This window comes from Rousettus aegyptiacus, unplaced genomic scaffold, assembly GCF_014176215.1.
Source record: "Rousettus aegyptiacus isolate mRouAeg1 unplaced genomic scaffold, mRouAeg1.p scaffold_m13_p_11, whole genome shotgun sequence".
Lineage (NCBI taxonomy): Eukaryota > Metazoa > Chordata > Mammalia > Chiroptera > Pteropodidae > Rousettus > Rousettus aegyptiacus.
This window is the reverse complement of record NW_023416286.1, coordinates 94,482,205-94,499,452: the sequence shown is the minus strand read 5'-3', so window position 1 is coordinate 94,499,452 and position 17,248 is coordinate 94,482,205. Positions and strand designations below refer to the sequence as shown.

Here is a 17,248-nt window from a genome sequence, read left to right as displayed (position 1 = left end):
TTAAGCCGCCTAGGGACATCAGGAGTACGGCCGCTGCATATTCCAGACTCTAGAAAAGGCACAATTTCACTCTTTCCTATGATGCCAATTCAGCGCATAATGCGAGGTTATTGATAGATGTTTTTGTGAGTCTTTTCGTAGAACTGAGTTAAGAAATCCAAAGAAACCCTTTCCAGCCTGAGCCTCGACCTGGGGTTAGGGTATTTGCTGGTGATCCACAGCGACACTTGGTCGACGCGCCCTGCCCACGAGGCCGTCGTTAAATGGGGTTTCTCTCCGCCCTCGTCCCTTGCAGCTGAGGGCGCCTGCGGCGGGACCCTGCGCGGCACGAGCAGCGCCATCGCCAGCCCTCACTTCCCTTCGGAGTACGAGAACAACGCGGACTGCACGTGGACCATCCTGGCGGAGCCCGGGGACACCATCGCGCTGGTCTTCACCGACTTCCAGCTGGAGGAGGGCTACGACTTCCTGGAGATCAGCGGCACGGAGGCGCCGTCCGTCTGGTGAGTGCCGGGGAGGAGGCCCCGTTTCCCGTGTGGCCCGCGAGCGCTGGGTAGAGCCGCAGCGTCGCCGAGGAGCGGGCGCGGGCGCAGGCGCGCTTTCCTGGCCTTGCCGTCTGGCCGCTACAAGGGCGAATGCACTGTGGCCGCCTTCGAAGTCCCTAAGCTAGCTTCGCGCTCGCATTGGAGTGTGTGTGGGGGGGGGGGCGGGGGGGGGGGGTCCTCTGTACCCTGGCTGCTGCCTTGGGGCTCAGCGGCCCACATCTGGCCTCTCGCAAAGCCACAGGGGAGGTGATAGCTGAGCGAGGTAAGTTGCGGATTGGGCCCAGAGTCGATTCAAAGGAAACAGACATGTTTAGACTGTGGACATTTTAAGAGGTGACGCTCCCCGTTGTCGACCTGCCCTGCAGCCGATTCGTGACTGCATATTTCCCTCCCCCTCCCGCGCCCGAAGCTGCTGCATCGAACTGGATGTGCCCACCCTGGGAGGGGGTGGTCACGGGCAAACCGCGGTGCCAGGCCCCGCACACAGCAGGCCGGTCGGCTGGCGGGCAGCACTCTGGCGTGCAGGCTCCTGATGATGGCAGTAGAGCCAGGGAAGGAAACACAAACCCTCGGCAATGACGGTCGGTCTAGGTTTACGGTGTTGGTGTCCGGGACGGTGTCAGCGGCGTCTCTCAGTCTAGTTGGAAAAGGAGAATTCAACGCACAGACGTCGAAGGGCTTAAAGTGTGTCATGTCGTCATTGGCTGAAGAGCGAACTGGTTTTGTTTGTTTGTTTCGTTTTGTCTTTTTAATTACTCAATTGCTTAGAGTTTTAAAACCTGCGTCAGCTCCAGACCTTGAACATGTGTAGATCGAAATCAAGGAGGGATGCGGAGGGGACACTGGCCATCTGTGCAGTGACGGAAGGGACAGGGGAGTAGGCGGCCGTGGCTATTTCTACAGGTGTAAGTTTGCACGTCAGTGCAGGGGCTGAAAGATGCAGACGGCAAACCTCAGGCCCGTGGCGCGTTAGAGCACCTGCTTCAGGCCAGGGACTGATACCGAATTTTATTTTGTTTCCCAAGACTCAAGACTCAAAGCAGAAGGTTCATATCAACGGATAAATTATTTCCTTACATGACCGTTACTGGTTTTACTGTGCTCGTGTTAAATGCTACTTCAATTAAGAACAAAAAAAATGACCACTGTCTTCATCATCTTGGTTTTGCACTTTATTCATACTGAACAATAGTTTTAGATGCGTCTGGCCTACCTATTTGCTTATTCTGTTATGCAACTTTATCTTTAAACATTCGAGAATGTATTGCTATTCTCTATCTCATTCTGTGTAACGTAAAGTTGGTGGAAACTGATTGCGGGCTGAAAGCTAGAAGCCTGAGATTCTACCCCAGGTTCCGCCACGAGCCAACCTCGTGACCTTGGCAAGTCCCTTAACTGGTTCTATAAAGCGGGGGCTGCGCCACGCGAACTTTGTAATTAATTCATTAAACATCTGCTGAGCCTCTCTTCTCTCTCCATCGCCAGAAGAGATTCAGCGGTACAGCATTCTCTGAGCTTTAAAACAACAGTTTTGGTTTTCAGAAAGTCATTGCTCTACAAAATATATGGTGTCTGGTTCTCAGAAAGTATACGATTAATGGTAAAAGCACTTCGTTTATGAGAGATTCTGGAGATAGTTGGTATCGATCGACCACCTCGCTGCTTAAGACGTCAGGTAGGAGAGCGAGAGAAGAGAGTGCTGCATATTTGACAATGAGTTTAGAGTCCAGGATCAGGACGGCTTCTGTGAGCAAACTTAATCTACGTAAGAAAGGAAACCGTAAGGCGCACGTGTCCATACCCGAGTCTCCCACATGAACGGAGGCTGCGAAACAGGCTGATCGAGCCGCAGAACACCCCGGGGAGGCCTCACAGCACGGGCACACGCCATCGGGGTCCACCGCCGTGGGGGGTCCACCGCCGTGGGGGGTCCACCGCCATGGGGGGCCGCCCCCGAGCGGGCGTGAGCGCCCCCAGCTCCCTCTCTGTCGCTGCCGCGAGCGGCCGGCGGGGGCCGCAGGCGGGGCTGCGCCTCGGTTGCACCCACTTCCCTTTCCTCGCGCCCCGCGGTTTCTCGGGCGTCTTCCCCCGCTCCTCCTCTCGCTGCGCGGTCCCCTGCCGCGCGCCCCCGCGTGCTCAGAGCGCGCGCCGCGTCCTGTCCGCACCCGTGGGGCTGGCAGCGGGAGCAACGGACCCATCTCCTTGGCGTCTGGGTCGGGCTCGGAGGAGTTTCCCGTCCTTCGAAATCAGCCCGGGCTTAGGCCAGGGCCCCGGGACCGGCGATCTGGGAGCATGTGGCAGAGCCTGGTGGCCATCGGGGAGGTCGGGGGCGCGGGCGCTGACCGCGCGGCTCTGGCCGGAGGCCCGGGCTGCCCGCCGGCCCACACGCTGGCCTCGGCAGGCGTGGCCAGCGGCTCCGCGTGACTCAGCGTCCTGCCGCTGGGCACCAGAGCCCACGGGTGTAGTCGGTCCTCCGCGCCCTGTACTGGTGAAGACGCCCAGAGCCGTGAAGGACAGGAGGAGGCCAAAGTGAGACGTCCCGTGGCGGAGCCAGAGCTCACGTCACACGCTTTTGTCACACGTCCTTGTCACTCTACCACGGCCCTCCTCACCGGACCGTCGGGGTCTGAGCTTAATGCCCTGGCAGGAAGGTCACTCTCCTCGGTGCCGGGACTTCGGTTGGTCCCAGATTCTTGAGCAGGGGGCCCCCGAGGAGGCGAGCTGACCGACAGGCAGTTTCTCCACGTGCGGCATCCACGACTGTCGTGGAGGACACAGCCTCCGCGGTGACCCGCAGCATTTACACAGTTGCAGAAACACTCGGCCTCTCGGCACCGCCGTGGGACCGCTTCTTAAATAAAGCTCTCACCTTTCAGGTTCACGCGCTGGCGGCCGAGAGGGAGAAGGTTTCCCTACCTAACCTGGAAAGCAGCACGTTTACACAACAAAACGGAACCCCTCGGAGCCCCCTTTGAAACGCACGCAAATGCATGGCCGGCTTGTCTTACAAAGACTGCCATTGCGCCATAATTTTAGAGTGAAAGTCTCTGAAGTGGTTAATGGCCCAAATCGGTACATGTAACAGACATATGCATCCCTGGACGGCAAGAAATGCCCTGAGCAGTGGTGTAGGTGGCGGTGCCTGGGCTGGGCAGTGGCCGCCCTCGGACAGCGGTGACGGCCGTGAACAGGGGACACGCTCAAGTATAATTTTCCAATAATCTGTTTTTAAAAGACAGAACATACAAGCAAGGGCACTCTGAGAAGAAGCTACTTGGAAAACTGTTAACAATAATAGGATTAGCCTTATTTTCATTTAATTTAGACCGAAATTACCAACTCAGCTATGTTCTGTGTGAGGGTTGTCATGGCTACAGTAGAGGCAGCCTAAAAGTGGCGAATGATGTAATATACCAAAATTACCGTATATTAGATGTGGAGGGCTTTGTAATTTCAACCTACTTGACTATATGTGCATCAGATGAGGCTGATTTTTTTTTTAACCAGTCAGAGTCTAATTTTACACAGACTGGTTTTCTGTCAATACCCACATTAACAGAAAGCTGCCATTTCTAGTTCTCTGTGCAACACGGTCTAGTAATTATGATTTTTCTTGCAATTAAAAACACCGTTAACAGGGAAGCTAGGCAAGCACTCTTTCTCTCTGAAGCGGTTTGGTGGTGTGGCACACGACTCACAACTCTGGAAATGCCGAGGAGAAAGAGAATTGGTTTTATTTCAGAGTTAAGCTACGATGGTTTCTAAATTAAGACGTAGTGGTTAAAGGGATTGGGAATGTACAGTTTTGACAGGAAACAATTAAGGGGGTATTCACGTTCCTTCACATAAGTGAGAATAATGTATCCACCCCCTTCGGTGACAAGGGGTATACGTGGGGGACAAAAGCAAAGGAAACAAAGAAGAACAAATACCTTTAGAATGTGTCCCCAAACATACTTCAGAGAATCAATTCCTGAAAAACCCTCAATGACCGAGCTTCGGGCCATGAAAATGAAACCCAAAAGCCCGAGCAAGCCTGCCAAAGCCTCTTGCTGCAGGGGACGGGTTCTCCACCCTCGGGCCACCCTGAACATGCCCCCGGCTTCGCCCGAGCTCACAGCGGACCCCTTGCATGTCCGTTCGTTCAGGTGTGTGCCTCCACGTGCAGATCCCACACGGCCCAACTTAACGTTGAGTTGAAAGCTAATGCTTAGGCTGACATCAGGCGGCAGAGCACTTACAGAAGCGGCTCGCGCGGAGCAAGGACTCAGCGTGATCGCGAGAGCGCCTCGTCGCCGGTGAGGGCTGGATCTGCCTTGTTATTGCGAGAGAAAGCCTGTCGCCTTGTGATTTTTAGGGGGCTTCCGCTCAGTCACTCACTAACCAGTGTCACTCTGCCCCTCTGCCCGTCTGAACGGCGCAAGGTTACACTTGAGAGGACAAAATAAGTTGGGAAACTACACTTTATTTTGTTCCCATCAGACCGGCACAATTTCACTGCTAAATCAATCTAATCAGTGACTCTCTGAAGCCAAAACAAAACTTCAAAGGAGTCAGGGAAGCTGAGTGAGCTTCAAAGAACCCTTGAAGGGTCAATTAACACCCACGGTGTTTATGCAACTTGTCACTTAATTGGCAATTGACTTGGTGTATATTTAATTTCTAATGAGGAAGGATTATAGAGGCACACACTCAGTAACAGGCTCCCTGAAATCAACTCTTCTGCTCGCCCCCCAAGGTAAAAATAAGGGAGCCCGGCCTCCTCCCCTCTTCATTTAACTGTTCACTTGGAAATCGCTGTAGAGACCTTGCAAAGCTAGCTCAGGGGGCTGCTTTACCCTGTAGCCCAGCTTTTCCCAACGTTTACCATCGTACCCGACTGGAGCATAATTATGGAAACCCAGACATTGGCCTGGATCGGGGTGACCGGCTACTGCACGCGCCTGACTTGACTCTTCCTGGCTGTCCCGCCGACACCCAGGAGCAAGTCGAGGACACGTCACTCTGCCCCATCACCGCCAACTGAAATAACTGGGTTTCGTCCTTTCAGATTTTCCATTTTAAACTATTACACAAGCCTTTACCATGCATGCAATCCACATTTACAATCCACATCTTCTTTTTTTTTAGGTGAGGCAACCCTTAGTTGACCTCACAGATTGCAAGGACCTTGTCAGTTTACAATCCCTTATTTTTTTTATTTTTACACCTACAGCACCTGGTCTTCCTAGGTGGTCTCCCATCTAAGTACTGACTAGGCCCGACCCTGCTTAGCTTCCGGGATCAGATGGGATTGGGCCTGTTCAGGGTGGCATGGCCGTAGAGCACAGTTTTTATAGAAGCAAGTGTGACATAAACGAGAAGCAAATATCACGAGTGTGTGTATGCACATATATGTATTTAAATGTCTGTGTTGTGTTTATTGGATGCGTGTGTGTATGTGCGCGTGCATAGCCCATTCCGAAAGCCCTCTTTTCATGAAAATACCGATTTCTAAAACTTTATTTGAATCATGTATTTTTTAAAAAACTGTACTAAGTAATACTATTTACTGAGGATTGGCAATGCACCAGGCAAATGTGAACAACAGCTGCTACGCGATCGTCCCCATTTATGGGTGACAAAAGCCAGCCCCAGGGAGGAAGTCCGATGTCTTGCCACACGGCCACCAGGCCCAGCGGGACTATAAATGGAAGCGGCCCCAGCCTGCGTTTCCCCCTTTGTTAAAACATGTCGAGGCGATGTTTCTGCATCAGCTTTAAACCAGGAAGGCAGGACTCGTGTGTGGTGCTGTGAGGTCGTCCTAGACTCACCCCCGGGATGCCTGGGCTGGGGGGCCGAGGGGCAACTTCAAGTCTAAATTAGCCCTGTTACGTCCGGCGGCGTCACCGTGGGATACCCAGTTAAAGTCCCCTTCTTTGCGTCATCGACTGCAAAGGCGGGCGACGAACCCTGCAGGATGCCTTCGTCGAGAGGTTTCTAAAACGAGGAGTAAACGACGCGTCTGAAGTCGTCAGGAGGACGGTTCCTGACCTGCGCGTGTTAAAGCTTCTGTATGCGGCCCCGGCCCTCTGAAACTGGAAGTGGGCGGGGAAAATATTGGCCAGCCCAGATCACCCCAAACCCTGCCGTCACCTGTCCCCCAAAATACTCAGTAGGAAGGACAGGGAAATTTCTCCAACGACGACCAATGCTGCGGACACTGGCGTCTAATGTGTCCACGACTCTTTCAGCCACGTCGTCCCAACCACGTTCGCTTTCCCGAAGCAGATCGGGCGCCCGCCCCGCGGTGCCGCGGTGATACTGGCTCCCGGCTTCCCACCAGCCTCACGTGCGGCGTGCCAAGGCTCTGTCTCTCTCCCTGTCCCCAAACGCAGCGGCTACCGAAGGAAGCTCCCGCGGGCCAGAATTTACCTCAACACGCAAAGCAGCGGGCTGCTGTGGTGGCCGGCGGGACCCTGCGGCCGTATTCCAATCTCCCAGGCGGTGACACCCCAGGGGGGCCTTCCCCGCCGGTCAGCGACCTTCCTGACACAAGTGACGGGTCAGGTCCTCACTTGACGCCACGGCACCATCTCACTGCTGGGGACTTAGCCTCGCTTTCGTCCTAAATCTACCTTTCGTTTGGGGCCGATATCGATACCCAGAAATTCAAAGGTATATGATAGATGAAGTTAAAAAATTATTTTAATTAGTAAATATTCTGCACATGGGAAATTTATCCAATTTATTTAATGGTGGGAGCTCTGTTATTTTCCCCTAGGACTACATGTGCCAAACGGCCAGACTCACGGGTAGCAAACGAGAGAAAAATAAAACCTTCCTGGTGTCTAAGATGGAACCAGGGACTGCACTTAGCCTGGAGAGTTCCAGAAAGAGCCCCATGGTCCTGGTGGAAGCCACATCCCAGAAACCACAGCTCCATGATAACATGTCTCTTTCTCAGATGACACACCCGTCGCTTATCCTCATTTTATTAAAAAAGACATTCCCTGTAAATTATTTATGTTGCAGGCAATAAGAAAAATGTCCCCTTTGGGGATTTTAATTCATTTCACAAAATACAAACTACTTGGGGTTTTTCCGTGGTCATTCCTCTCTTTTCGTGTTTTTTGTCCAGGAAACAACTACGGAAAAAAATCACAGTTAAACTTACTTTTAAATAAATTTGCCATTTAAGAATGTATTACGTTTTAAAGGGGCCATTATGCCAACTCGATTGTGGTCATTTTCAAATAACGGTTGCGAACTTTCATTTATTCCCCAAGTAAGCCTGTCTGCACATCACGGTGTTTCAATTGTACGTTCATTTAAGGTTTCTCTCAAAACTCTAAATATCTAATTTTCTCTTTCTTCTTAAAGTTTGCCCAATTTCATGGCAGAATGGTTAAGAGAATGAGGGAATTTTGCGCAGTCCGGCGCCTGTCCAACAAATGCGACCTTTTACGTCCCAGTCCGCCCCGTTGCCGCGTGCTGTGCAGGGCTGGACAGGTCCTCCGCTGAGCAGAGAACGCGACCCTTAGCACTACCAACTTCCGAGTTTAATAAGTAAAAAAGCCGCAGTTGTTCTGATGTGAAACCCTTTAGGGAACTATGGCATCATTTCTTAGTAAATACACGTACCTTGGCGGCTCCATCTATGAATTTTGGACCAGCAGGAGCCTGCGAGACGCCCGATGCCATCCCCCACTAAGCGGGTAGGACAAATGCATCCCAAATACGTGCAGCGCTGGGCGCTAAGTCTACGGCCGGCGGGGAACAGAGCCGGGTCCTCGCCCATCGTGGGAGCTGGATGGGCCTTGCTGTGAGCTGTCCGCTCGCTGGGTGGGGGTGGGGAGGTGGGCAGGCCGTCCCGTGCTCCCCCCTCTGGCTTCTGTTAGTGGGAGGCACAGGCCGGTCACTGATCGCTGGTCACTGAGCCTCGGCTTCCAGTTCAGACCTCGGCGAGCACCAGACTGGGCCCCGAGCTGCCTGCCGGGGAGACCGGTGGTCGCTACGAGGCAGTGGGAGATGGGAGACAAGGAGCAGGAGAGGGACCCTGGGAAGCCATCAGCCCACCGCCTGCCATGGTCTGCGGCCTCTGCAACCAGCTCCACCACAGTCAGGCCAAGAAGCTGCCGTAGTGAGTTCGATTCTTACCGTGAAACACAACCATTGTCTTTGAAGCAAAAAAAAAAAGAAAAACGCGACTGTGTTTTTAACTTGTGTTTAGTTTTAAAAGGCTATTTTCAGCAACTGACCTTTCATCATTTCCATTATAAAAGCAGCAGCCCTTCTATGCTGGACTTTTTAAATCTGTGTCTTATCTTTGCTACGAACCTCTGTGAAAATAAAGCCGCTAAAAACATCGCCATAAATGAAAAGTCAAAGTCAAAGTCATGGTGCCGACCCCAGTTTGTTTTCTGGTCGTCCGTTTGATGATAGCAAATCATTTCTCAGATTCGGGGATGATGCTGTATATACCGTTCCATTTCTTGAAAACCCAGTGCCATCCATGCCCAGATGGCATGAAGAGAAGTCTCCAACTTCGTGTTAAAATGTGAGACTGGGACGTATACCGAAGTGCGTGTGTGTCTATCCCGCAGGAGCTTCTGGGTGTGCACGGCCCGCCGGATTCTGTGACAAGAGCGAGTCCAGCACTCCTGGAAGGTCGGGCGCACGTCGGGACCCCCTGGCCCCTCTCCCGCGGCGCGGGGACTCCGCGGGTCGGCCTGGCGCCTGCGACGCCGTGATTCCTGCAGCTCCCAGCGGTGTTGAGGCTGCTGGCCCGTGGCCCAGACCGACCAGTGCGGGTCTAGAGTGCCCGAGGGGCGTGGAGGCAGTTGACAGAATGATATGAGAATTGAAGCAATTCATTCAATTCCAAGTGTGCGACGCGGCTCTCTTAACCACACTGGGTGGACTGGGGAAGGAAGATGCGAAATGTCATAAACGGTCACAGACGTCTCCGAGTGAGACTCGCGGGCCGCGTGAGACCGCGTGGCCACGGGCGACGGGGTGTGGGGACGGTGCCAGCCCCGGGCTTGCCAGCCGGCTCTGCGTGACATTTCAGTGTCAACTTAAACTTGGAGCTTGTTAAAAATGCAAACGTCTGGGACTCGTGGCTGGAGAGTGTGACGGGGGTCGCCCGGGCGTGCTTGGGGCTCTCCGCTCGAATCAGAAACCCGGAAGGGCTTTAACTGAGCTTGTCGAAGCGTGAGGCGACTACGGAGAAACGTGGGACTGGGGGGCGTTCGCAGGCCGTTCGCTGCGCTCTGCTCACCGGGCACCCTCCCCCAGCGCGCCCGAGACCCTGAGTGGTCTAAAGTGGAAAGGCGCGGTGACGTAAAGTGGCGACGTAAAGCGGCGCCGTAGATGCGGGGACGTAAAGCGGTGACGTAAAGCGGCGCCGCAGACGCGGTGACGTAAGGCGGTGACGTAAAGTGGTGCCGTAGAGCGGTGCTGTAGAGCGGTGACGTAGGCGTAGTGATGTAGGCGCGGTGACGTACGCGCCACGCGGTGTCGCCGCCGCTCCGTCTGCCCTGCGTGTCGGCAGGAGGCCTCCCGGGGTCCGGGAGTCACACCGCGTCGTTCTTCCTTCCTCATCTTCTGTCGCACAGCACAGACTTCTAGGAGGCCGTGGCTGGCGGTCAGGTGCGCGCGTGGTGACGCGGGGTCCCCGCCCGCCCGCTGAGCCCGTGCACGGGGCAGCAGTGGGATGCAGGCGGGACCCCGCAGACAGCAGACGCCCCCAGAAAGCGGAGCTAGCCCCCTTGCAAGCATCGGCTCCGGTGCACTCGCGTGACATGTTGGGGACACAGCTCCGCCGCCCGCATCAGAGCGTTCGTTAGTGGAAATTACAGCCCAGCTGGGCAAGGCGGCTTCGGTGGCCCTTCGCGGTCGGGTGTGGGCCACGCTGGCGCCGCGTCCCGGCCGCGTGGCTCCCCCAGGAGCAGGCCTCGACGTGTCCCTGAGCCCGGGAGGACGCGCGCCGCTCGCGCCCTGCGCCAGCGCGCACGTGCGTGCTCCGTGCGGCGCCCGAGGCGGGCCCGGCGTCGGTTCAGTTCCAGACGCGCTCGCGGATTGCGCGCAGTCATGGCTTCATGGCCGGTAGGGTCCAGATGTACAAGTAGAAGGAACCCGAGGCGAATAACTGTGCAGGATGAATGTTTTCTAGGTGACGGCTCAAAGCGATCTGGGCTCAGGGATAAAAGGACCGAAGTAAAGAGAGGAATGCGTCCACGGCGGGGTCGCAGGGCCCGTGAGGTCCTGGGGTGCCCGAAGCTTCTCACGCTGGGTGACGGCCCCCCCCCCGGAGTGGGACCCAGAGGCCCCGCGGGCTCTGTCCCAGGGCGCAGTAACCGCCGCGCTGTGGATGAGCAGTTTCTTCTCTAGAGGAGAAGCTCTTCTTGAGGGCGGACCTGCCGTCCATCTTGCCAAACCCCCCCCCCACCCCAACAGGAGGTTCTCAGGAAGGCGTTATTTGGTGATGAAGACGGCAGGTGTACACATTCCAGTTTACAGCCGCCTAGTTCAGCGGTTGTTCAGGTATAGAGTGTTTTTGTTTTGTTTTATTTTTGTTTGTTTTTTTGTGGGGAAACTACAACATAAGATGAACAAGAGGCAGATGTCCGCACGAGCTTTCTGTGACATTACGTGGGTGAAATGGATTCAGAGACCAGTCACCATTCTGTCAAATTTGTCTATAACCTGTGTTCACAAATTACTCTCAATGACTTGTTTGAACAAAACATACCCGGAAAATATCATAAAACAGAAAGCGAAAGCCAGGAGAAGCAAATTAATTAACTATAAATGGAGATTAATAGAATTGCAGAGACCAAAATTAACATTTAATTTCTAATTTCCAGGCGTTTATGGCAAAAGGGTGAAGTTGGCCATTCACCACACTCCCATTAGCAGAGAAGGGAAGTTTCCAAATTTCTCTCCAGAGTGGCAATATTTTTTTTTTCCATGCTAAATTTGAGAATAAAATTCACCCTGGGGCTTTATGCTCGGTACCAGAAAAATAAAAATATTTGCTGTTCTGAACAGAAGAATGTAGAATTCAACAGCAGATTATCTGTGAGTTTCCCTCAATGTAATTTTTAAATCAAGTCTGCGCCATTACAAACAACTCACAGAGGACACACGCACACACACAGATACACACACACACTCCTGTGCAGTCTCCTTTATACATTTCTTCCTTCACAAGCCGTATTTGCCTGATCTACCCCAAGTCACTATGCCAGGTATGGCCGGATGTCCAGAAAGCAAGAAGCCAGTTTTTCTAATTGGACCGCCTCATAGGAAATACTCATGCTACCAGACAGAGTGTGGTAAACATATCGTGGACGTTGAGTCTGGGTGATAAATAACATACCGGCCAACTGATATTATGATTATCCTGCTATTAGTCAAAAGCAATAAGTGTGAACAACTTAATTGTAATGGTGCAGACGTCGTTCTGTGTGAAAGAGCCCTTTTTACACCCGCTTGTGGCAGGAACCGCTGGCGTAGAGTGCGAAGCGTCTGCGGTGTACACGTGCGTCGTCCTGGGATCGATGGCTGGTGTCGGCCTCTCCCCGCCCCTTTGAGAAGCAAACCTCTCGGCTCAGACCATCATCGCTTTGTGCGCACGGGAAACCGGCCACGCTTTTGTGTGGTGGTCACCTTGAAGGATCTGGGTTTAAGGATTTGCAGTGGCCTCATGGGGGCCACAGTTCATTTTTCAGTGAGCTTTATTCTTTGGTATAAAAGCAGTGTAGCACATATAAAGTGAGCAAGAAGGGCCAAACTGCCAATAGAATTTTAATATTTGTTATGTAACTGCAAACGGAACTCCTACACTTGGTAATTGTCCCTCCCCAACAATATTGGCTTTAACATAAATCTAGACCATGAAAGCAAAACTATGCCTAGGTTTCTCTCCAGGGTGGGGAGGGCACGGGCTGGGATCAGGCAGGAACACTTCCGCGGCTCCGGCCCGGCGTCAGACGCGGCTGAACCTGGCTTCATTCTCCTCTCTACCTGGGGAGAACCTCTGCCTAGACCTAGTCCACTTCATCTCACTGTAACCATTACCTGCTTTTCTCGGCCGTGTGCACTGTTCTTTAGAGAATAAACACGTAAGAAAGCGAATACCTACCCCAGTGGTAAAAGCCATGAGTAAAATAGGGTGAAGCCAAAGATAACAGCAAAGATCATAGTCTGGTAAGACAGGGCTCCAAGGAGGAAGGAGGCCTGAGCTTTGGGGAGAACGCAGTGAAGCAGCAAAGAGTGAAAGGAAGTCCGCCCAGACTTCCGGACAGAAGCTGAAGGAGTTCATTACGACGAGACCAGCCTTACAGAATTGCTGAAGAGAGTTCTTCCAGATGGAATAAAAGGCTAATTAGTAACAAGAGAACATACAAATGTATAAAATTCACTCAAAGCTAATTATACCTCAGTAAAGCTGAAAAAGAAGGAAAAGAATTCATCTAAAAATGTTTGCCTGTGTGTCCTTCTCTAAGCTGGAGAAAGAAGATGAACTGTCAGAATTTTAAGATCGGAAATAAATATTTCAATTATCGAATAGTTAGTCTAGAATGTGGATTCTAGGAAGTAACCGTCGCATCAGACGTGATTTGAGAGTTAACTCGCCCGGTCGCCGCCTCTGTGACCAGGACTGGTTGACTCAGGTCTCTCACCCCCACCATTTTGGCTATTAGAGAAGGTGACAGTACCCACCTACCCTGGACGTGTATCGCCACACAAGCCCGGTCTCCGCTCTCACCCTTTTTTGGGGTTCTGTATTTTCCCTACATTTGAGGGTTTACAATGATGAGATTCCGACATTGAACATGCAGTCTGACCATATAGAATGGTTCAAGACTATGCACGTGACCAAAAAACCGTGGAGTAAGAGGCCCAAGGGTTCGAATAAGAGGCCACGCAAAACACTAAATACATACTCTGTCTGTTGTCTATCAGGAATACATGTATATAAGCTTGTTATATATACACTTACATATAAACTTAAATTTATGCTTATATATGATCACTTCTTAATACATAATATATACATGTAATACACAATAACTTCACTACTTAGCAACACATTCCAATAAAACAAAAGTTAGGTAAACTATTTGCCCATTAGATCTTTCTAAGACCACTGAAGGCTGAAACTATGATGAAATAGAGAATCCCTCTTCTGGGAGTTAGCATGTTTCTGTTTAGAGAGTAATTTGGCAAGAACCTGAAAATTACGTATACCCTCCTATCCTAAATCTTGGTTCTGGACATGATCCTAAGTAATTAATCCAAAACTCTGAAAAACAACTAATGGGCAAAACTATGACTTATAATGTTATAAATAATGGCACGATCGGTGCCCTGGAAACAGGTGAGGTATGGGAAGCACCTGTTGAGAAGGGGGACGTTCAGACGTCTGAGACAGCACGTCTTCAGTGGTGCACACGCGGACGTAAAGCCTGCCTGCCTTCCGCCAGAGAAGGCGTTTCCTGGGACACTTACGGGGCAGCTGCCGCAGAGGGCCGCCTGTCCCATCAGACGCCCGGTGCCTCTGAGTCCCACGGGAGCCAGGGAAGGCAAGGTTAACACAGCGAGGAAGGTCACGGAGGCCACCCTCCGGGCACGTGGACTCGACCGAGATCATCCAGCCTCGTGGGGCTCATTTTCAGCATCTATAAAACTAATAACAGGGACGATCTCATAGGGGTCTGGTGGAGATTCAGCGAGTCGATGGGAAGCCTTGCGACAGCAGATGCTGGGCTGTTGCAAAGTCTGGAACCTGCTCGGCCAGGACAGCCGGGCCACGGTGACCCCTGCCCTGCAGGCCCTGCCTTCGGGATTTAAATGAAGTTTTCTGGTTTTTTTTTGTTTTGTTTTGTTTTTCCCAAGGACGTGACTTAAATCACAGCTGGGGGAATTTAGGCCGTGGGCATGCAGGCAAACGAAAAATTCTAAATAATTATACACCTGCCAGAGAAAATAATTCAACATTTTACTCCACTCCTGACTTTGACGATTCCCCATATTGAATTTAAGAAAATGTGTTTGCTCCGGTCTTGTGTTGGAAACTCAGTCTTTCATTCTGTCATGGGAACTGATCTCAGAAGCGAGACCATGGTATCGACTGCTTTTGGCCTCTCTGGGCCTCTGTTCCTTATTTTCAAAATGGAATAGGGTTGTCTTAAGGCTCACATGAAGACATGTAAGTAAAAGTACTCTAAAAAGTAAGCCCATCGTGCAAAAGTGCGGTATTACACTTTTTAAAATTTCCATTATGTTCGATTGCCTCCTATCTAAAATTTAGTTATATGCCTGAGAATTCTGGTTTACTAAGTAGTTTATCTAAAGTTCTGAACTTCTAATTTGACTAGTCAAAACACAAAGCACATAAAGAGGACAAAAAAAAATTCCTGAAACAGATCCTATGCTAAATCAACGGGCAGAGTCATCATTCGTATTTTGAGAATGTCGCTGGAAACAGCACACATCTGACCGGGCAGCTGCAGCCCGCCGCTCGCGAGGGGGCCGGGGAGGTGAGGAGAATTTCAATCACCACCTGAGGGCGGCTCCGGCAGAGGCGGCAGCCCGAGGGCTCGAAGGCTCGGCGCCCGCGGCCGGGACAGGAAATCCGCCATTTCCTCCCACCGCGCCCAAAGGCCGTGTTCCCGGGGGGCTGAGCACGTCCTGGTTTCAGAGACACTGAGGTGACCCAGCTCCAGGCCATCTGAGATGCGCCTCACACATGGACACGCAAGTATCTCTTCTGCCAGAAGCTGCCGGTGCTCGCCGAGGAGCCGGAGCCGGCGGTGGCCGCGCCATGTCGGCCTGACGGCGTCTTCCTGGCGCTGACCCTGGGTGGCTTCTCGTCCTGCGTCGCTCATGGTTCTGCTGTGTCCCTAGCGACATTTCCATCACAGAACGGCTTCAGCATCCGTAATTATATTTCCAGAGGCCCAACTACGAAAGATGGTGAATTTTCTTGTAGTTGCTTCATTTTTTTTTATTTGAAGAATTACTTTATTCTAACGTGAAGTTGCAAATCCACATAAAAATAAAGCGTGTACGAAATGAAACAGAAGTAAAATCAAGTGCGTTTGTATAAAAAGTTAGCACAATGGAAGGTCAAAAGCTTGTCTTGAACGAAACTATTTGTACTGAAAACGATCGTAGGTGAGGAGCAGAGCGTACTGTTTTCCTAAACGGCCGCTTCCCTCCGCCTCTCTGTGCGTTAACTCCGCGCCCGGATGCTCGGAAGCGGTGGAGATCGGGATGAGCCGAAGCCCTCGCGCCCGGTGTCCGGCCCGGTCCCCGAGGACCTGCCCGCGACACCTGCCGGCGCGTGCGGAGCGCCTGCCGGGGCTTCGGTCTCCGAAGGGCCCGCTCCGCGCCGCCCCCCGACGCCTTGCCGTCTCTCCGTGAAACGAAACCCACCACTTCGCAGGTCCTCGTGTCGGCCGCACGGCCCGGCCGCGTTTGGGGCACCACGACCACGTCAGGGCCCCCGTGGGAACGCGTGCTTCCTGTCGGAGCCGCGTGGACCTCACCCTCCTTCAAGCCAGCGCCGTGCCGGCGACGGCGCCGTGAACTTCCTCAACCCACGGCGCTCCAGCAGCGCTCTCCTGGGGAGCACTTCGTTCAAAGATCCTTTCTTCCGGCGGGGGTGGCCCCTCCGCTTCCGCACGTGAATGACAGCACGCGGTCCTTTGGCGGTAGCTGCAGATGGCTATTGTCAACATCACCGTTCGCTACACCAGGAACGTCCCTAGTGACACCCACCACGGTCACCTCAGCCGCAACGAGTAGCAGCAGCGACTTAGGTCATGGTTTAACTTTAGGCCACATCAGTCGGGGTGCGGTTTCTGGTTTCTGTTGCCCGTTTCCAGATGCAGATATGGGGCCGACGCGTTCTCACGGCTTCTTCAAACGCCCCGCCGTCTTTTGCATCTGGTTTCAATCGCAAGTCACACACAGTCACCTCGAGCGCACCCAGCAGTGAGGACTCACAGGGGCCCAAAGGGACTGTCCTGGTACACGTTAACATGGACAGAGGGCAGAGGCGTGACTTTACACTGGAGGATGAGACAAGCCGTTGTCACCATCCTTATTTTTTAAAGAAAAAAAATAACCATCCTGACGTGAGGAACGCTTTGGGGTACACAGCCATGACAAAACAAAGGGCACAGGTGGCGGTATTTCTAGAAACGATGAAAGACACACTTCCCGTGGGCGCGTTCCCAGGCTCACAGTCTTAAGTAACATCCCGGACACTGAGCATCTGTTACGTGCAATGGGCGGCCAAGCACATGGAATGTAAAATTGACCCCTCGCCTTCGAGAACGTCAAGGACATGGAGAACGGTTTAAAGGACACACGTGCAGTTATTCAAGTGTGTTCTTTAAAGGGTCATAACGAGTGGGTCAGGAGCAGCGTGACGGGTCGCTGTTTCCGCAACAGCAGAAAGGCCGCCTGTGGCCGTGCCTCCCTTTCCGTCCTGGCCGCTAGGATGGGGGTGCCCCCTCCGGGCTGGGACGGCCGCACGGCACCCCAGGGCTGCGAAGCCCCTGGCAGTGGCGGTGGGGGACATGGTGCCTGGAGCGCGTCAAGGGCCTGCGCCGGGTCCGGTTTCTCTCCGCCCGCGGCGGCCCCCGGTGTGTGCGCATGGAGTTGACATGCGTTCCCTGGAAGTCACAGGGGCCATTACGCAG

At 52.9% G+C, this 17,248-nt stretch overlaps 1 protein-coding gene and 1 pseudogene across 2 annotated transcripts in view; one reads left to right on the top strand and one right to left on the bottom strand.

The window, feature by feature from the left end:
• Positions 1 to 17,248, top strand: part of CSMD1 (CUB and Sushi multiple domains 1) — a 1,035,440-nt gene that overhangs the window by 562,018 nt on the left and 456,174 nt on the right. For both annotated transcript variants that reach the window (XM_036228983.1, XM_036228984.1), the window contains exon 5: positions 296 to 503. In XM_036228983.1, the coding sequence (XP_036084876.1) occupies positions 296 to 503 (208 nt within the window). The remainder of the gene's footprint in view (positions 1 to 295; positions 504 to 17,248) is intronic.
• On the bottom strand, positions 5,752 to 5,870 carry LOC118609594 (annotated as a pseudogene).